Source organism: Leuresthes tenuis, unplaced genomic scaffold (assembly GCF_036924035.1).
Source record: "Leuresthes tenuis unplaced genomic scaffold, fLeuTen1.0.hap1 SCAF_19, whole genome shotgun sequence".
NCBI lineage: Eukaryota > Metazoa > Chordata > Actinopteri > Atheriniformes > Atherinopsidae > Leuresthes > Leuresthes tenuis.
In genome coordinates this window covers 2,421,323-2,439,972 of record NW_027325373.1, presented here as the reverse complement: position 1 = coordinate 2,439,972, position 18,650 = coordinate 2,421,323, and the positions used below count along the sequence as shown (strand labels likewise).

The following is an 18,650-nucleotide window of genomic DNA, read 5'->3' as shown; positions in this document are numbered from 1 at the left end:
GTATATTATTTGGTTTATGTTAAGATGGTATTATTGATAATATATGAAGCCACTGAATCAAGGAAGTTGTAAATACTTTTGGCCCCACGCTGCCTCTGCTGGTCACCGCCGTATAGCACCTTGCACAACAGAAACTCCAAATAAATACATGCAAAGTGACCTTCATAATGTGATTTAAACGATGGTCTGTTATGGTTCGGCTTCTTCATACCAAGAAGAATAAACATCTCATGTGGATTGATGTCTTGGCTTATTAATCAACTAATTAATTAACTAATTAAAACCTTTTCTGATGTTCTTCTGCAGTTTTGCTTTACTAAACATATATTTTTCCTTATCTTACAAGCTATATACAAATGTTACAGTAATGATGCAGCAGATGAAAGACGTTTCATTCTTTGCTATTAAAAGGATAACACAAATTTATTCAAATCCTTCTGAGCGATAAACTGGAATTACAGTGTTTATACTGCGGCTTTATGGTCACCAAAATACTTCAGAAATGCTTCTTCATCCATCCAGCAGGAGGATTCTGTTGTACTTGAGCTTCTTTATTCTTTAGAATATAAGTTAGATAACAACACAATTTATTTTGACAAATCAATAACTGAGTTTATTTAATGACTGAATAATTAAACAAATACAGAGTAGATATATTTAATTTCAAGTATCTGATGAATAAAACATATTTGTTAATCTACAGTATATTCTTAATGACATCTATTTTTAGTTCTAGTATATACAGAGTGATCTCTAAAGACATGATATGGATGAATTCCACTTTAGTTTCATCCAAAATGCCAAAAAATAAATACATTCTGGAGAAATATGACCTCATTCTTACTGTTTCTTTATGTTACAAAGGCAAAAAATACCAACAGATGACAAAATCAAACACCGTCTCATCCAAATCTGCTGATAATGTGCTGGAGAAAAACATTCTGAGAGAAAACGAGACGTTTAAAGGAGACAAAAGACATGAATACAAGAGGCTGAACCTCAGCTGCGCTTTACAAAAATAATCCGAGTTTCTCTCGTCTCTCTTTCACACTGCAGCACATGGAAACTCGTGTTAAAATGATCCCCCACATTCAATATGGCTAAAAACGACATGTGCTTCTGGGTGAATTTCTCTCTTGTAGGATAGAGTTCCACATCAGATCGATCACACAGTTTTAAAGAGCTGATGGAAGAAACAAAAAAGGAGACTGATTCATTACAAACGATGCATCTGCAAAACATTAACAGCACAAAACACACCAAGAAGCAACAATGTACAAAGTAGCTTTACACAGTTTGCACCCATTCATAAAAACCTGAGTCTGCAGATGCATAAAAGCTGTGGAGCTCCAAGAAAACTCCAAAATTAACCGTCTGACTTCATTCAAAATCATTTTGACCACTTTTAACTGGTGAATGATGGGAAGAGGGGCTGGAATATGATCCAATACAACAAATATAGTTTAATTTAAGGGTTATCGAAACTAGGATAAAGAGCCTTGAGTTTATGCTGCCTTCACTTTTGAACCAATCTGGATGTATTAGAGTTGTGTTTTTTTCCTATTTGCTTGTTTCTTATCACAAAAATCACATTCACATCTACTTCTGGGTCACAGTTCTTGTTTAAAACGAGTCTTTTTCATTAACTGTAGATTCCCACCTCGCTGCATTCTCTGGGTTTTGAATTTCATGGAGTCAGTCGAGTGCCAACATCCAGCAGGAGGTGGAGCGTTCCGCCTGCTGTGAGGCACAAAGTAAGGGTGTGGAGGTCAGGTGATGAACGGAGGTGCAGCACATGCACATTGTGCAGGAGTTCAGCTGTTCTCGGTGTCCCCTTGTACATTTATAACCTTTATAACCAGTCTGCTGTCATCAGCCTTGTTCCTTTGTGAGGAATTTACAATATTTTAACAGTAAAGCACCCGATTTCCACAGGATTTTTTTCTTTTTAAAATTCAATTTGGCAGAAACTGTGAGAGATATCTCAGGAATAATTATTTCTTTCAAACCAGTAAATACTGATCAAATATTAAAAATCAACAGTCTTTTCCTGTTGCTCCTGTGTTAAAGCTAACGCTAACATGTTAAAACCCTTTAAAACTCCCTCCACACTCCCATAATCTCTTCATATCAGAAACATATAAAAGCCAACGGGGCTTTGAACCTAACATTCATATCAGCGTCATTTCAAACACACAAAAATAGGTGGAATAAGGGATTACTGCCACAAAAATGGCCGCCCAAAATCGCCTACGCCACTGGCTAGCTAGCATTAGCAATCTTGTATGGCTGCTAAGTGATTATTGTGGTTAACTGTATGAATTAAGTGGACATATTCATGGTTAATGAGACCTATTTTCAATCTTATTAATTAGTTAATTTGTTAATCTGTTGAAACTTTACCGCTTATAAAAGATTTTAAGTGCACTGAGACACATCTGCGATGCTTACTATATAGTCAGTGTTACACTGGTTTGCTACATCCGTGAAATGTTCTGTGCACACCTCAGCATGATGTCATAAGGGTCAAAGCATGAGAAAACTGTAACCAGTGTTTAGTATCACCGGTAAGATTCAGCCCCAAGCTTTACAGGTATTCTGGTGACCTCCAGTGCAATTGTGGACAACTGGATGTGTACTGCTAGCAAAAATTTGGCAACTTGACCATTGTGTGCCACGCTGATGCTGTTGGTGCTTATATTGTATATATTATATATTGAAGGTTGGATGTTTCACTGATAGCTAAACTCTGGCCTTTATGAGGTCTGAGAGAACCTGCGTAGTGCAAATGTTAGATAGATTTCATTAAAGCAATATAATCACGTAAACAGCCCTAAAGTCTTCATAAAGACAAGTTGTTACTTACAAAGGAAACATTTTGAAAGGTTTGACATCCTTATTTGTTGCAGCTTCATCGACACAAAGCAGACAAAGTAACAGTCAAAATGGTGACGTGGGAGTATCGCTATGGTTACAACTTGACCGAGTCTAGTCTCAGGATACATCCACTGGAGCAAAATCTAGCTAAAGTGTCCAAAACCGCACCTCTTTGTGAAAGAAAACTCCCCCAAAACACACAATCCAGGCCTTTTTTTAAATTCCCATTCGTTTGAAAGTTCCTAATTTTACTTTCAAAAGTGCGTCACTCTTTAAGTTCACTCCACCTCTGCTTATCTTCCTCTGAGGCCTGCCTGCTGGCATCCAGCATGCCAGACCAACGCTTTGCTTGGAGACGCTCTGTTGTTAGCTGTAAAGGGGAGCATGCATCTACCTCCAGCCTCAGAGGACGTAACAGCCCAGTTGATTCACTATATTTGAGGGTAAGCGAGGATTAGCTGAAGACTGTTTATGTGCAGAAAACACTTTTCATTGGACTGTGTTCCTGGTCCAGTTCAACGCTGAACTGCAGAAACTGAGCCACAAAGAGGGATCAGTTCCAACTCTCAGAGCCTGAACTTCATATGAGCCAAATGTAAGTGTCAGAGAAATAATTTGGGAAGGTTTATTCATCTATATTTTCATTTTGCAGCAGCTAATAGCTTATTATTAGTGGTTATTGTGGATAAGGAGCCCTCTCCTCAGCCTCGTTGCTCCACTGAACGCCGTGCACTGCTCTGTGTGAACATTACATGGTCGGCATGTTTCTGAAAACAATGCAGGTCTCCAAGTACAATAGTTCAATGACATTATGATTATAAAACATGTTAAAACACAGTAATTAACGGTACACATGTATTGCTACGAGTTACACATTTCCAGCTTGTTCCAGCTGATCAAAATGCATTGTTTTCCAGCATCTGTTGCCAAATTATAGTTATTAGGCCAAACTATTTTCCTCTGGGATCAATTCATCATATTTGCATTTACTGCATTAAATTTCACAACCGATGCCCAGCTTTTGATAACCGGTAACTTACGGAAACACACCATAAGGGCGGTGAGTCCGAAACTAACCCTTCACCATCCTGCTGCTGTGGGCTGGCTGAACCTCTCCAGTAGCTCTGATATAATTTCACAGTTTTTCCAGAGACGGTTTCTTTCTGTTCAGAAGCCTTCGTGCTGTTTTCTTCAGCTTGATCAGGTGAGTATTGATCACTTTAAGCTTTTTAAACAGTGCCAATGGTTCAATAATGCGTCACTTTTGAGAAAACAAGCAGCTTCTAACCTTTTCTCATCTGTTCACCTCATCCTACATGTAAGTAAGGTTGAATTCACTGCACAGATGTTGTCTTTAATGACCTGAATGGTGATTTTGTCAGACGACGCTGCAGTTCTTAAATCTAAAAGACTTAAAACGCTTGAAATTGGCACGTGGTCCTAATTGTCTGATTTTATCCATCTGACAAAGGAAAAAAAGCGAATGAAAGCAGCTTTATTTTGAAATTCGGCTGCATAAATGTACATTCATGCTTTATTTTTTTTATAAAAGATGCAAGAGATCAAACTTTGGATTATGCGCCGACTCAAACCGCAGCTCGTTTGAGGCTCGTTAAGCGTAAACATGCAGAAGTGGTTTGAACCCCAACTGAATCATCCAGGGGTGCTCGTCCAGTTTTATGAGGCTCGATTCAACATGATTTCACTCAGAAAAACGTGTTCAAACGCATCAAAGGTCGGGTTTTGATCCGATGAACACAATAACCGTCAATAATTGTCAAAAAAGACACAAAACTTTACAAGAATGTCAGCGAGATCATAGTGAGGCAAGCTGGAAGAGCACTGATGTAACATGCTCATATATGACTGTGCAGAAGTACTGAGTCTCCCCTCATTTCTTCATATATTACCCGGGAAACACGGTTCTTAGCGAAGTTGGTTGTTGAGTGGTTTATTCCTTGAGTTGGGAGCCTTGTTTTATGCTTGAATGATACATAACAAATAAAAAAAACCACTTCTCTGAAAGTCAGGTACAAGGACTGGACCACAAATGAGTAAAAAAGGTGCAAATGTACAAAAAAAAGAAACTTTTAAAGAACTTCTGAAGGCTCTGTGGCTGCTTGGAAGCAAAATATAAAGAAAAGAGGAGGGGACCAAGACTTTTACACAGCAATGCAGATGTCAAGACAGTTTGGTCACGTGACCATCTCAAAAATAATTCAATATGACACGTTTCTGAAGAGGCTGAACTCTGACTGCTCCTCTTGCCATGACTACAGATTTTAGAGGCTACATGAAATCTAACCCAATAACCCGATTAAGTAATTCCTAACTTTATTCCTAACAGGGCGGAAGACAGCTACTGAAACTCACCTGGACACGTCCTACCAGTTATAAAAGATGAAAAGCTATCGGTGGACATGTTGTATTCTGATATGTCTTTTGGTCAGGTCATCTAGTAACCATAGTAACCATAGCAACCACGTTGTGGGGAAACGTTTGTCCCCTGATGGAGGCGTGGCTGTCGAACGTGAATGAATGTACCAGAAACCTGTGCTTTCATAGAAGTTGAGACCAAAACGGCATCGATCCGCCTTTTTGGCCTTGTTTCTAAATGGTGAATTTGCTGATTTGTCACGTGAAGAGACCAAAGCAACATGTTTTGATATACTTTCGAAGACCAAAGTTGCCCGAAAGTCTTTTGCGAAGTAGAAAACGAACGTCCTCCTGGCTTCTCGGCCCAGAACCCTCCGTGTCTCACCCTTTGGGTAACTCTGGAAGCGCTGGGCAGCAGCCTGGATCTGCAGCAGCCCCTAAGCACAGTGGGAGAGGCTGAGCTTCAGCACTCCCTCTGTGTGCATCTTGTAGAGGAGTTTGAACTCGGCAGGCAGCTGATGGGACTCCTGCCACTTGGTGGTGAACTTGGTGCCCTTCTTGTCATAGTAGTGATACGGCAGCTCCTTACCCGTGTTGGGGTCCCAGCCGAAGGGCCAGAAGCCGTACAGGTGAATCTGGTCGCACATGGAGGACGCCAGCGTGTACATCAGGATGCCGGTGCTGAGGCGCTTCGGCGACAGCTGCTTGGTTTTCCAGTAGCTGTCAAATACAAGTAAAAAGACACTTAGTCTGCAAATATCCTTTTTAACAGAGGTGGTTCTGTGACTTAGACTAATGATTTGTGGCTTTAATTGCTTTTTTTTTAACTTACATGTAGACTCACTGATTTTTCTGCACTTAATTAACCTTTAACTTTTAAAAATGACATAAATTAGCCTAAATAACGATAAATTGAATTGTGGCAGATGCCAAAAAAATCTATGTGGAGAAAATAACTTCCTGAAATCCTCAAGTTTCTCACCTCGATGACATTTAAGAAATCAGCTTTCATGAGACTTTGATCTAAACATTGACTGAAATTTAAAAGCAAGAAAAGGAAATATAATAGAAAAGAAAGAAGAATTAAATAGCATAGTAGTGTTTTTGACAAAATCCTCTTATAGCTTTGGTTTAAGTCAGAGGAGATGCATCAAACTGATAAATATCAGTAATAAATGGGGAAAATTTGAGTTTAAGATTTGAGTTTAAAAGGAAATATCTGCTGATTATTCACATGCTCATTTAAAGATAGATTTCAGTAAAGGAGATATAGCTCACTGTTGTTTCTTTGCCCTTTGCTGCTGCTCCCATCATGCAGAGCTGCTCTGCATTATCACAGAGGGGAAGACTCTCCAAACCTCAACAAAAGTGTCTCAGAGTCCTCGATGTGCTGAAAGCCCTCTGAGCTGCCTAAAAGTGGTAATTCTTCCAGGGCAGGTAGATTTAACAGGATTGGTAAAGATTATGCCACTGAGTGAGCAGCCTGCTCTGCTGCTACAACACTAAGCACCAGACTTAAATCCCTCTCCATACACACAGTTACAGCTATTCCCCTCAATATATAGCTGTTTCCTTATAATCCGGCTTTGGAGCTTAAATCTCCTCTTTGCCGTAAACACAAAGCAAAGCTCAACACAATACAAGCACATGTTCGTTTTCACAAATTACTACAAACAGGATAGAGATACATGGAGGGAAAGGGCTGAGCACTGTCTCCAGCGGTGAAGGGAGTCCAATCATTTGCAGAATCACCTTTTTAGCGGAGCTAAGCTCGGCCTTTAGGTGCTTCATCAGATCTGACAGAGTTCCTCACTGCTTACAGTCACTTACTATCACTAACTATAAGATGCAATCCACCATGACAGCTCTGGTCCTTCTCACATATTTAGAATATGTTTCTACAGCGTAATCGACCTCTCTGAGCTGCACATGTGCATGATGTGCGCCGGCAGGACGATGGAGGAGACGCAGATTTTCTTTTTTTATTTGTTCTGTGGTAACAAAACGCTCAGGGACATTATCCCAAAGATCTCTGGTGTTCATCTGGGAAATTAGTTGGAAACCGATTGGGTGAAAGTGCCACAAAATGTTTCAAAAAGTGGACAAAACAGCCTTATTTTTGAACATCTGATTCTCTGTGATAGACTATACTTTAAGAAGAATGAATGAATGAACGTGTGCTATAGCTCTGTTAGCTCATAGCTGCTTTGTTGTTGTTATTGGCGGCTATCGGAGGGCTTTCTACACACTCGTCTACTGGGATGATGTCATCAACGCCCGCCCCTGCAGCACAGCTCATTCACTCCGGTAAGAACGTCCATTTTACTCAAAGTTGTCGTTCACATCGTCAAAATCTGATAAATATCCTGCCATGTTGCACAAAACTATCAGCAGCAAACTCTGTGTGAAGTTAGCCGACTGTCACAGAGCACGGAGTGAATAAACTGTGCTGCAGGGGGGCGTGTCGGTGACATCATCCCAGTAGACAAGTGTGTAGAAAGCCCTCTATAAGCCCCCCGATAGCCTCCAATAACAACAACACAGCAGCTATGAGCTAACAGAGCTATAGCACACGTTCATTCATTCATTCTTCTTAAAGTATTGGTGAAATAAAGACAGATAATGCCTTATTTAGAGGCTGCATCCTCTAAGCCCCGTTCACTCCGTTATATGGATCTCCAGTTATCTAAATATCTTCTGAAGGACGCCGACTTTCACCAAACTGTTCTCTGTGAGTAGATGAACGTATTTCATGCCAGAAATAAGGTTTAAAAACACCGGAGTTCCCCTTTAAGCAGGCATAGCAGATGGATGGATCTGATTCTGCCTGATGAAGTATATCATGGAAGCACTGTAGTAATGTGGTGTTTCTTACTTGTTGATATATTGCATGATGTTCCCGGGCCAAGCCAGCTGGACCTTCAGTTGCCCTCGATGTTCCACAAAGAAGTCCACAAGCGTTCGTGTCACTGTGGCCGACGTGTGGAAGAAGAACGCTGGGATCCAAAGGATGGCTCCATCCAGCTTTTTAAGGCTCAGGAAGAAGTTGTTCCTGTCCTGAACTGTCAGTAAATTATTATAATATTTCTCCAGGATACTGGGGTTAAACGTTGTCATGTTGGTCCGGCGCCCGACGTCCTTCTTGAAGATCTCCGTCGGCGCAAAGTTGCAGCGGAAGACGAAGTCAAATTTCTCAATCTCTGCCCCGCAGCGCGAGCCGGTGAGGATGCCGCTGTTGCCCACCACAGCGCAGACGTTGTAGTGCTTGTGGAGGATTGGGGAGACGTCCGGGAGGAGCGAGCGGAAGTTCTCGCCAATGGAGTAGACGTACTTATGGCTGGAGTAGTCGTAGTGCATCAGCTGTCCGACTCGGACTGAGTTTCGAGTCAACGTGAAGTTGTGGGGTATGTCGATGTATTGAGATATCTCATTCCTGCAAGACATGACTGTAAGTTTACTCTGCTGTGCATGAAAGAAACAATAACTTCAGAATATCTGCAGTAAATTGCTTTGAACTGTTGCAGATGGTGAAATAAAATTAACCTTTTTATATTGAGCAGTTTTACACAAGAAGACCAAAAAAAACCTGCACCTCCATAAAATCATAGAAACTACTTTATAAAACACAAGAAGAGTGAAACACAGGACTCTTCATAGCTGTATTTGAGGGGCTTTTGGACAAAAGAGACACTTCTTAGTGTAAAAGCTGTAGTAAGAAGTGTCCCATTTCCTGTGCCCACCCTACAAAAACTGAGGATAATCTCTGTAATCAGATCCCAGCTTCAAGAGGTCCGTTTTAGCTTGTTCTTAAGATGAACCGTGAGCTGTGTTTTGGTGATTGATCCTTATGTAAGTGTACACTGAAATGAACTAACAGTGAAGTTTCATTTAGCTTGTTATGCTAAAGATGAACTTCCTAAATATGTTGCTTTAATGCTGCTGATGAATCCATTTAAGCTCATTATATTCCACAGTTATAAATGTTGAAGTAGAAGTGATGAAAGAGCAGATTAAAGGCAAAATCTGATGGGTAGTAAACACAAACACAATTAATCTAGTTCATTCCAGCATTTAAGTCCTTCAGTCGGAGCAGAAAAAGGGATAAAAACAGACAGTCATGTTGTATTTAATCCTGATCTAATGGGTGCAGATTCTTTGTGTTGATTCACTTATTCGCTTCTATTGTTGCTGTTTTGTGTTTTTACTTTTAAAGTCCTTTAAACCACCTTCTGTGATTTTAAAGAAGCATTTTAAAACATTTCTGATACTTTTATTTGACTTTGGACTTGAAAGCATGGACATGAACTGATGAAATACAGAGAGAGATCAGAGAGGTGCATTTTAATAACATCTTCTCAACAAAAACAGCAGCCTGGTGCTGTGCATCCCTTCAGAAAAGGTGTGCATGTATCCAGTCTGCCTTTGTTCATGCAAAACGTCCATTTTAATACCTGAAGCATCATTTTGAAGCACCTCCACCTCACCTCTGCCGCTGTCCTGCAGGTTTTAGATGTTTCCCTGCTTCAACACACCTGATTCAGATTAAATGGAGCTCTTCAAAAGATTAAGTTCTGCAGAAATCTGCTGATGATGCCCTGATCTGAAGCAGGAAACATCTAAAACCTGCAGGACAGCGGCCCTCCAGGACCGGCTGTGGACTTCCCTGATGTAGAGTCTGAAATGTGTCAGCAGTGAGGAACCAGTGAGCACTATGAGGTGGGTGAGTAAGTCAATGAGAGGGCAATTCAAACACAGCCTTGGACTTGTTCTAAAGGACTGGAGACAGCACTCGGACTAGCTTTGACTGACTTGTGACTTAAGGACTTAAGATAGGCTTGTTTCAGTGGTCTTGAAAGTTAATCTCCAAGATTTTCTCCAAGAAAAAACTTATTTTAGACTAAGTTTGAGGATTTGAAGCTCTTATTTAAAGCACTCTGGTCTCTTTTAACTGCTGTTTTACTGCAATAATGCTGCAGTAACTTTTACTTTCTGAGAGACAATCAGCTGATGATCTCCCACCAGTTTGTTTGTTAGTCTGTTAGTTTGTTAGTCAAATAAAATGCTTCGAAACCCCAAATCTTTCTCTGTAAATGACATATTTCCATCTAAATGCTGCGTAATTTTCTGTTACTGTGACATTTGTAAGTGCTTTTTGCTCAAGAAACAGAAAACATTTTCACAACTACAATAACGCTGCAGGTGCTAAAAGCCTGTTGGACTTTCAGGACCATCGGAAACCACCGCAGCAGAGTGTGTGTGTGAGTGCATACCTCAGCTGTACAAAAGCAGAGCTGTTGTACCTCCATTTGGAGGAGTTCTGCAGGTCCTCGCTTAGCGCATTGGTCAGAGGAGTGAAAGCTGGATCCAGATACTTCATCGCCAACTGGGAGCTGAGCAGAGGAGGAAGTGACATGCAGGTTAACGCAGTGGGTCGGCCTCCTCAGTTGCACTTCAAAGTTTTAAGAAGCATTTTAGCGCTTCTTAATATAGATTTGTGGAAAATGCAAAAACTTCCATTAGCTTTGAATATCAGAGAAACTTGGTTTAACACGGAGACAAATATAAGCAGTCAGACAGGTTGTTAACAGCAGTTAAGTTATTAAAACGGCTTTATTTGGTGGTTAGAGTTGTTGCACACAATTTATTTTGTGCCCCTTTAAATGATTTTGAGACGAGAGAATATATAGAAAAGAAGCATCTGTCAAACTATCAGAGACATAGAAACACAATAGTTTCTCCTTTGTTGGTTAAATCGATACCTGTCTGATCATCTGCTTGTATTTCTTGATGTGTCAGACCTGATGTTGGGTCAAAGCTAATGATAACTAACACTAAGAAGTTGTAATATGGAATCATATTACAAAGGCTAAGAAGGTTTCAGCAGTTTCAGCCATTCCACGAAGCTAAAATGCTTCAAAGAAACATGCAAGAATTCAAAGAGCTATTTTGCAAATTCATTCCGTTGCTTTAAAAGCCAGCTGTGGTGAAAAGTAGCTTCATTCACACTATGAGCTCAGTGTAAATGCACACTTCAAGCCTTTCTACTGAATGCAAATGCATCTAGTTTAGTGGAAGAAAAAAAATCACATTTGAATATTTCAAGCTTGACCCTCTTCCACCTGGACTTTTATAGCTGAGAGTCATAAAAGCGAACCAGAGAGCCAAACCTGAAACATTTACTATGTAAATCTGGTTAGTACTGAGGCCCAAGTTACTCCATCCAACAACTGCAAAGGATTCAGAAGAATCAGAACGCAGAATATGTCTCGATTGCTGAGCAGGTGCAGAAATAGAAATGCTAAATGGTCTCTGCTGGATTTTAGCTAGCGCTAAACTCTGCTAGCTAACTGCTAGCTAACAAAACTGCTAGCTAACAAAACCTCAAAATGTCAGGGTCCCAGCAGAGGACTTAAAGTTCATCTTGTATGAACCAGGCTGGTGGAGGTGATGCCATCGGGGGTGGTCCAGAGGTGGCAAACAGCATTCAGACCTGTGGTGCTCAGCCTGTCCTCAACAGACTGAATAAGTACAGTTTGACCTGAACCAGGATCAGCGTGAAATACTTGGAATCTCACTTTGTATCAGAATCTCTCACCTTTAATAAAATATCTAAAAAGTTACGGCTTTACTTACAGGTATATAATTCCTGTCAAAATGGAGGTTTTTCATAAACTTAAATGTGGAATAAATGGCTCCAACTTCCAGCTTGAGCCAAATAATGAGATTATATTGAGAGAATTACTCCTCCACAAAATGAGATCAGAAGACCATCTGTGCACAAATTCTGAATTTGTTTTATTTCATGCTGTTTTAAAGTCGACTAAATTCAGTGTCTTGGGCTTAACTTTGTGACACAAACAGTTTGCTGCAGGTTTCAGTTTAGTCGAAAAGAGCCGAAGCAAAAAAAGCTGCTGTTACTAGGAGAAAAAAAGATGGCTGGATAGACAGACAGCGAAAGGACACATGAAGAAGTGTAACAGCAGAGGAAGGGAGGAGCACATCACACCCCTGTATTTGTAATGAACGCATCAACACTCTGTATTCACCTCAGGTCAGGTTTGCGAGGTGGTCTCTCACTGCAGCAGGGAGGTGAAACAAACAAAAACAGATATAACTCACTCATTTTCACACCAGTCGCTTTAAAATGACAGAGGAATATCTGTGAAGACTTGGCATGCAGTTCAAAAATCAAACATTGTGATATAATAAAGCCCCAGTGGTGCCGTGTGATGCCGGCCTCCCATTATGAAAGACAGGCTTAGTTTACCAGCTTTGGCTCAGGGCTTTTGTGCCAGTCAGTCATTAACACTGTGTCCTTATAAACACCATTACCCTAAAAGTCTTCAGCTGCCCTTCATACTTTAATTATTACCAGGAAAAAAGGAAACAGGTGCAGCGATCAATTGAAACGTGTGAAAACACTGATAGAGCTACACCAGTTACACCAGTTAGAGTGAAGGTAGACATAGCAATTAATAACTTATAACTGAGGCAGGCTTTCTTATCATTTCTTAAAGGAGTCTTTAGTCATTATCTTTAACTGCAGAATGGCTCGAGACATTTGCACAATACTGTTCCATCTGAATCAAAGTTTTCTCCTCAGAGTTAATCTCTGCTCATACATTTAAACAACCTGTCTTTACCCTGATTTCATTCTGAAAGTTCTGTTCAGACTTACTTCCTGTCTGCTAAATAAACAACACGTCAAACTAAACAGCGCATAACTGCTTCATAAGCAGTCGGGCTGTTGTTTGCTGAAGGAAAAGCTGGACAGTGTTGTTATTTAAGCATTTAACTGTGCAAAAAAAGTCTGTTGAGCACTGAAATTCGCTCCCAAACTGCAGGTTTCCTTGTGGTTCCCAGAGTTTCTAAAAGCAGAATGGGAGGCGGAGCCTTCAGTTATCAGGCCCCTAAAAGCAGAATGGGAGGCAGAGCCTTCAGTTATCAGGCCCCTAAAAGCAGAATGGGAGGCAGAGCCTTCAGTTATCAGGCCCCTAAAAGCAGAATGGGAGGCAGAGCCTTCAGTTATCAGGCCCCTAAAAGCAGAATGGGAGGCAGAGCCTTCAGTTATCAGGCCCCTAAAAGCAGAATGGGAGGCAGAGCCTTCAGTTATCAGGCCCCTAAAAGCAGAATGGGAGGCAGAGCCTTCAGTTATCAGGCCCCTCTCTGTGGAACCAGCTGCCAGTTTGGCTTCAGGAAGCAGACACCCTCTCTACCTTTAAGATCAGGCTGAAACTTTCCTTTCTGATAAAGCTTATAGTTAGGGATGGCTCAGGTGACCCTGAAACATCCCATAGTTCTGCTGCTACAGGCTTAGACTGCTGGGGGACCTCATCTGTCACACCTTTCCTCACTTTGCTCTCTTTTTCCCCCTGTTTAATTTCTCAAATGATTTTATGTCCATGTGACATTATTGTGGTTATTAACTTGTGTTTCCCTGTTCCAGCAGGTATCCATTGAATGGTGTTATGGTGTTTTTCCCCCCTCTTTTCCCTCTTTTCTGTCTTCTCAAACCCCAGCTGGTCCAGGCGGATGGCCACCCTTCCTGGTTCTGGTTCTGCCAGAGGTTTATTCCTGGTTCTGGTTCTGCCAGAGGTTTCTTCCTGGTTCTGGTTCTATCAGAGGTTTCTTCCTGGTTCTGGTTCTGCCAGAGGTTTCTTCCTGGTTCTGCCAGAGGTTTCTTCCTGAGTCTGGTTCTGCCAGAGGTTTCTTCCTGGTTCTGGTTCTGCCAGAGGTTTCTTCCTGGTTCTGCCAGAGGTTTCTTCCTGAGTCTGGTTCTGCCAGAGGTTTCTTCCTGGTTCTGGTTCTGCCAGAGGTTTCTTCCTGGTTCTGCCAGAGGTTTCTTCCTGGTTCTGGTTCTGCCAGAGGTTTCTTCCTGTTTCTGCCAGAGGTTTCTTCCTGGTTCTGGTTCTGCCAGAGGTTTCTTCCTGAGTCTGGTTCTGCCAGAGGTTTCTTCCTGGTTCTGGTTCTGCCAGAGGTTTCTTCCTGGTTCTGGTTCTGCCAGAGGTTTCTTCCTGGTTCTGGTTCTGCCAGAGGTTTCTTCCTGTTAAAGGGAGTCGTTCCTTTCCACAGTCCCTCAGGCTCAGGACGGGAGATTGGACTGAAGACAAGTTTCGGTCCAATCTGTTGGTTTCCTTAGCTCGGATATTATTTTTGAATTGGCTCCATATGAATTAATTGGATTATAATTACAATGAATTGAATTCCAATTGGCTTGAATTGGACTTTATTACTTAAGTGCCTTGAGATGACAATTGTTGTAATCTGGCGCTATATAAATAAAGTTGAATTGAATTGAATTGAAATGTGATAGGTTGGAGGATCATTTGTCATATCTTGCAGAGCAAGTGGCTGCATTATAGTTCGTTTTTCAGCTTAAAGAATAAGGATTTACTGTAGGAGAAGTCTCTAAAATCTTTCTACTGTCCACTATGATCTGGCCTGTAGTTTTTCATGGAAAAAAGGCCTCAACATCCACAGGCTTCCTGAAAATAAATGAAGCCTTACTCTACAGAAACGCAGTGGGAAACGTCTATAGATCTGTCCCCCAGCAGAGTGCTTTCTCCAGATGATGCCCTCCTCCACATCTAACTCACTCTGAGCGTAACCTTGGCCTGTGGTGACAGTGAGAGGAGAAGGAAAAGGATTACAGGCGAGAGGAAAATGAAGGCGGCTCTCATGCTGTAAATCACAGTGGCCAAGGACGGCTCTCTGGCCTCCAGAACCGCCATCAGACAGACGCCGTTTTAGCATCGTACGCCACACCTGACCCAACACGGCGGACAGGAAAGATTTACAGGACGGGTCCCACACAAACCTGACGCTCTTTCATCTTTCTGCCTGAAAAGCTCGAAGGACGTTAATACTTTCAGCGCATAGTAGAGCAATAAGTTGCAAGTTGACTGGCCAAAAGAAACAAGCAGGTTACTGATATATAAGTGTTCTGTGTTTCTTTTTATGGCGCGTTTCTATTGCAGATAAGGTACCTAAAATCCCTGTTCTCAAGCATTTTGTGCAACAGCTTGTAGCTCAGCAGCAGAATCAGTCATTCTCACCACTTCTGTTTTTATTATCAGTCATCCTAAACAGATGTTTCACATTAACAGCCTGCAGAGGGTCAAAGGTGAACAATCCATCCCTTTGAATGCTAAAACATATGCAGGAAGCGTGGCTTCACATCAAATGAAAAAACTAAAAGGTAGAAAAGAAATATTTGGTGAAGGAGAAATTAGCGTTTTGTTGTACTGATATGAAATTCATAATCAGATTAAATTAGTTGAACTTGCTCTCAATAATAATATGTTTTCTCAGGGATAAACTGAACTTAAAATCAGTTTTATGAGGGTAGACTTCACTTTATACGCTATGATCCATAGTCTGGAAACTGACTTAGTGTGTAAAATGTGGAACTGGCACACAGAACAAGTCAGATTCCATGTTTGTACTTATAATCCAAGTGTTTTCATGGCTGATTTCTTCCTGTCTGCATAGAAGTGGGACAACCTGAAGGATTTATAATAAAATAAAAAGACATTCAGCCATCAAACTTTGATCCAGAACCCAAATCTTCCACAAAACACTGCAACTATTTCACAGCTGTGGGATTAAGTGACAGATGCCCTGTGTTCCTTACATACATTCACTCCAGAGCACTCTGGCATGTGCACCATTTAGATCAGTTTATTTGAGCAAAGCTGTGTCCTTTGAAAGAAAATCCACTCCTGGAATTAGGAGACAGGAAGCAGTTAGTCGGATTACGCTGCACATTTCCTGCAAATTCGTCATTAACAAAGTGGAAGCATGAGAGAAAATATCCATCTAAAGTGAGGCTGCTGAGATATTTCAACTGGTCAGTCAAAGCATCGGCCAAACTATCCTCTGCAGCCGTGTTAGACTGTGGAAGAACATTATTACCACCAGGCAGAGCTGGTGATGTGGGGAAAAAGTTCAGAAGTAGAAGCTGCAGAGCTGAATGACACCTTAGTGTCGGGTAAGTTTTGACCCGTCGCTTTCTAACTAACTAAGTAATTATTCATTTCAGGAAATAATAAGAATATGTTAATGTAATTTATTTCTACAGCCCTTTGCAGCAATCCATTTCGGTACCAAAGTGCTTTACAGCAGATAATAACTAAAGAAAAGAATAAGTAAAAAACAATAAAATAACAGTAAACGCAATAAAATACAGCAAAATTGAATAAGATAAGATAAAAGAGTCACCATACTACTGGGTATTAAAAGCCATCTGAAATAAATATGTTTTTAGCCCTGATTTAAAGAGATTTAAAGAGGCCCAGGTCAGAAATAAGATATGTGGATGCTGAGACTTTCTATTTGCATATTTCTGTGCCTTTTTTAGGTTGCTGCTGCCTTTTTATCAGCAGGATTTTTAGCTGATTCACACAAGAGGGCTGCATTGGATTGAGATCTGGGTCTGAGAGCAGGAGCTGGCTGTAAAGTTGGAAGTCAAGCGGGAGTAAAGAAACAGTCCCATTCAGGGCTCTGCTGCCGTCCTACATGCCTTTAACTTCGTGTCCACAAAATACATCACATTTTGTGAAGGTTTCATCAACTTCTGTGAGATTTTGTTAGCTTTTCAGACTAGCTATTTGAAACCTCTTCCTTCCATTACCTGAATGGGAATAAACTCAGAATAAGTCCTGCTCTACACCTCAAACACAAACACTTCAGAGGCATCGAGCTTCTCTTTTTGCATGGAAATATGTTTCTTTGGAAACACGTTGGCTGCTTCCGTCTCACAGCAACAATTTAATATTAGCACAGACTCCCATCATGGGGTCTTAGGCTGACAGCTTGGGAGGTTTTGAGACTCACAACTTTACACGAGACACAACAAAAGAACCACTCATAAAGTATGTCAAAGTTGAACATACTTCACCGTGACAAACCCAGAGCACAGCCTCGTTTACATGTGGTTGGATTCTCACTGCCTTGTCCTCAGAGGTCCCCCTGCTTCTTTTCCCTGACCACATGTTGAAGTTTTAAGCAAAAGGACACAGATCAGGTTTTTCACTATTCGACCAACAGCACACCTCAGCATGTGCATGCATGATTAGTAGATTATCTTTAGTGAGGTCTGAGCCAGCCACTGAAAAGCCTGCAGGCTGAGAGGCCTCCACCAGGCTTAGATCAGCAGGGAAACAGCTTCCTGAGACACAGGTGTCTTCTACTTTATGACAGCTTCATCCAGCAAACACCAGCAGAGGTGGTCCTCTACTGTTCTGCACACAGCAGCTTGTTCCTGATCTATGGCCGCCACATTAAGGCCAACCTGCTCCTGGAATATGAGACAAATCAAACCCAAACACCTGATAATGCAACGCACAGATGTGCAGCCAGGCCTGGACTCACCGAAAACCCGTGTGGAACATGTAAGTCCTGGGTCCACCATTGGGTCCGTATCTGGGGGTTCCGAGGAGGAAGTCCTTCTTGATGGACACGTAGCTGATGAGCGACAGGATGAGCAGCGCCACGCTGAATATGATGAGTCCCAGCGCACTGGCGATCCGCACCATCCTGCCCCGCTGCGGGCAGCTGCCCCCCCGGATCAGACGATCACTGAGCGGCCAGGATGAGGGGAGCGCGAGCACCCAGGGGCACCTCATCGGCTGCAGATTGAGGCGGAGACGCTGCCTTCAGAGCTCCATGCGGGAAGGAAGAGCAAGTAGGTGTCGCAGGGAGGTACCGTTATCTCACAGCGGGTTTCATCTGCGGAGAAACGGGGGCGCAGAAACGCAGAAGGCCGCACGGGAGAATCAGCGCGCGCACAGTGGATTTATTGACGCTTTTAACAGGCCTTGTGGTCATGAAAGACACAAAGTTTCGTCGAGCAGCTGGGAAGAGCCGGTGGACGCGCTTTAGCTGCTGATTTTAACACCACTGTGACAGAGAGGCTCATCTGCGCAGGAAAATGACAGTCCAGTGTGTCCCAGGATGGAGAGCGCGGGAGGGGGGTTGTGCAGGTTTTTATGAAGGGTCAGATTTCAACCGGTTTCATGAGGCAAGGCGTTGAAATGAGGAGGCGACGCGCGGCATCCGGTGGAGAGAAGATGGATGCTGCTCCCCCTCCTCATCTGCATCCTTGGAGTCTGTCTCCTCCCCTCCTCCCTGCCCGGTTCTACAGGCTAATTACTGGAGCCGGTGTGTCGCTTTAAGGAGACGCAGCTCTATCGCAGTAATCAGATAAACAACAGCAGCAGCATCCGAGGCGGAGCTCTGCGTCCTACCGGAGGCACAGAGCCGCAGAGAGGGAGGAGACCCGCCGCATCACGCCGGCCGCCGGCCAGTGGGACGTCAAGTGTCTGTCTGGGGACAAATATGTAGAGTGCGTCTGTTCTCAGCTCATATCAAAGCAGAGATTTCCCCCCTATTAAAAT

General features: G+C 42.2%; 1 protein-coding gene across 2 annotated transcripts; it reads right to left on the bottom strand.

Moving 5' to 3' along the window:
- Positions 1-632: 632 nt before the first annotated feature.
- st8sia3 (ST8 alpha-N-acetyl-neuraminide alpha-2,8-sialyltransferase 3) lies at positions 633-18,431 on the bottom strand. Of its 2 annotated transcripts, none has more exons than XM_072372387.1 (4): positions 17,626-18,431; positions 10,524-10,643; positions 8,129-8,686; positions 633-5,973 (listed from the first exon to the last, which is right to left on the bottom strand). In XM_072372387.1, the coding sequence occupies exons 1-4, from the start codon at positions 17,877-17,879 to the stop codon at positions 5,691-5,693; spliced, it is 1,215 nt and encodes a 404-aa protein (XP_072228488.1). In that variant the 5' UTR covers positions 17,880-18,431; the 3' UTR covers positions 633-5,690. The 2 variants fall into 2 exon arrangements, with proteins under 2 accessions (XP_072228488.1, XP_072228489.1); XM_072372388.1 differs by lacking the exon at positions 17,626-18,431 and adding an exon at positions 12,300-12,384.
- Positions 18,432-18,650: the final 219 nt, after the last annotated feature.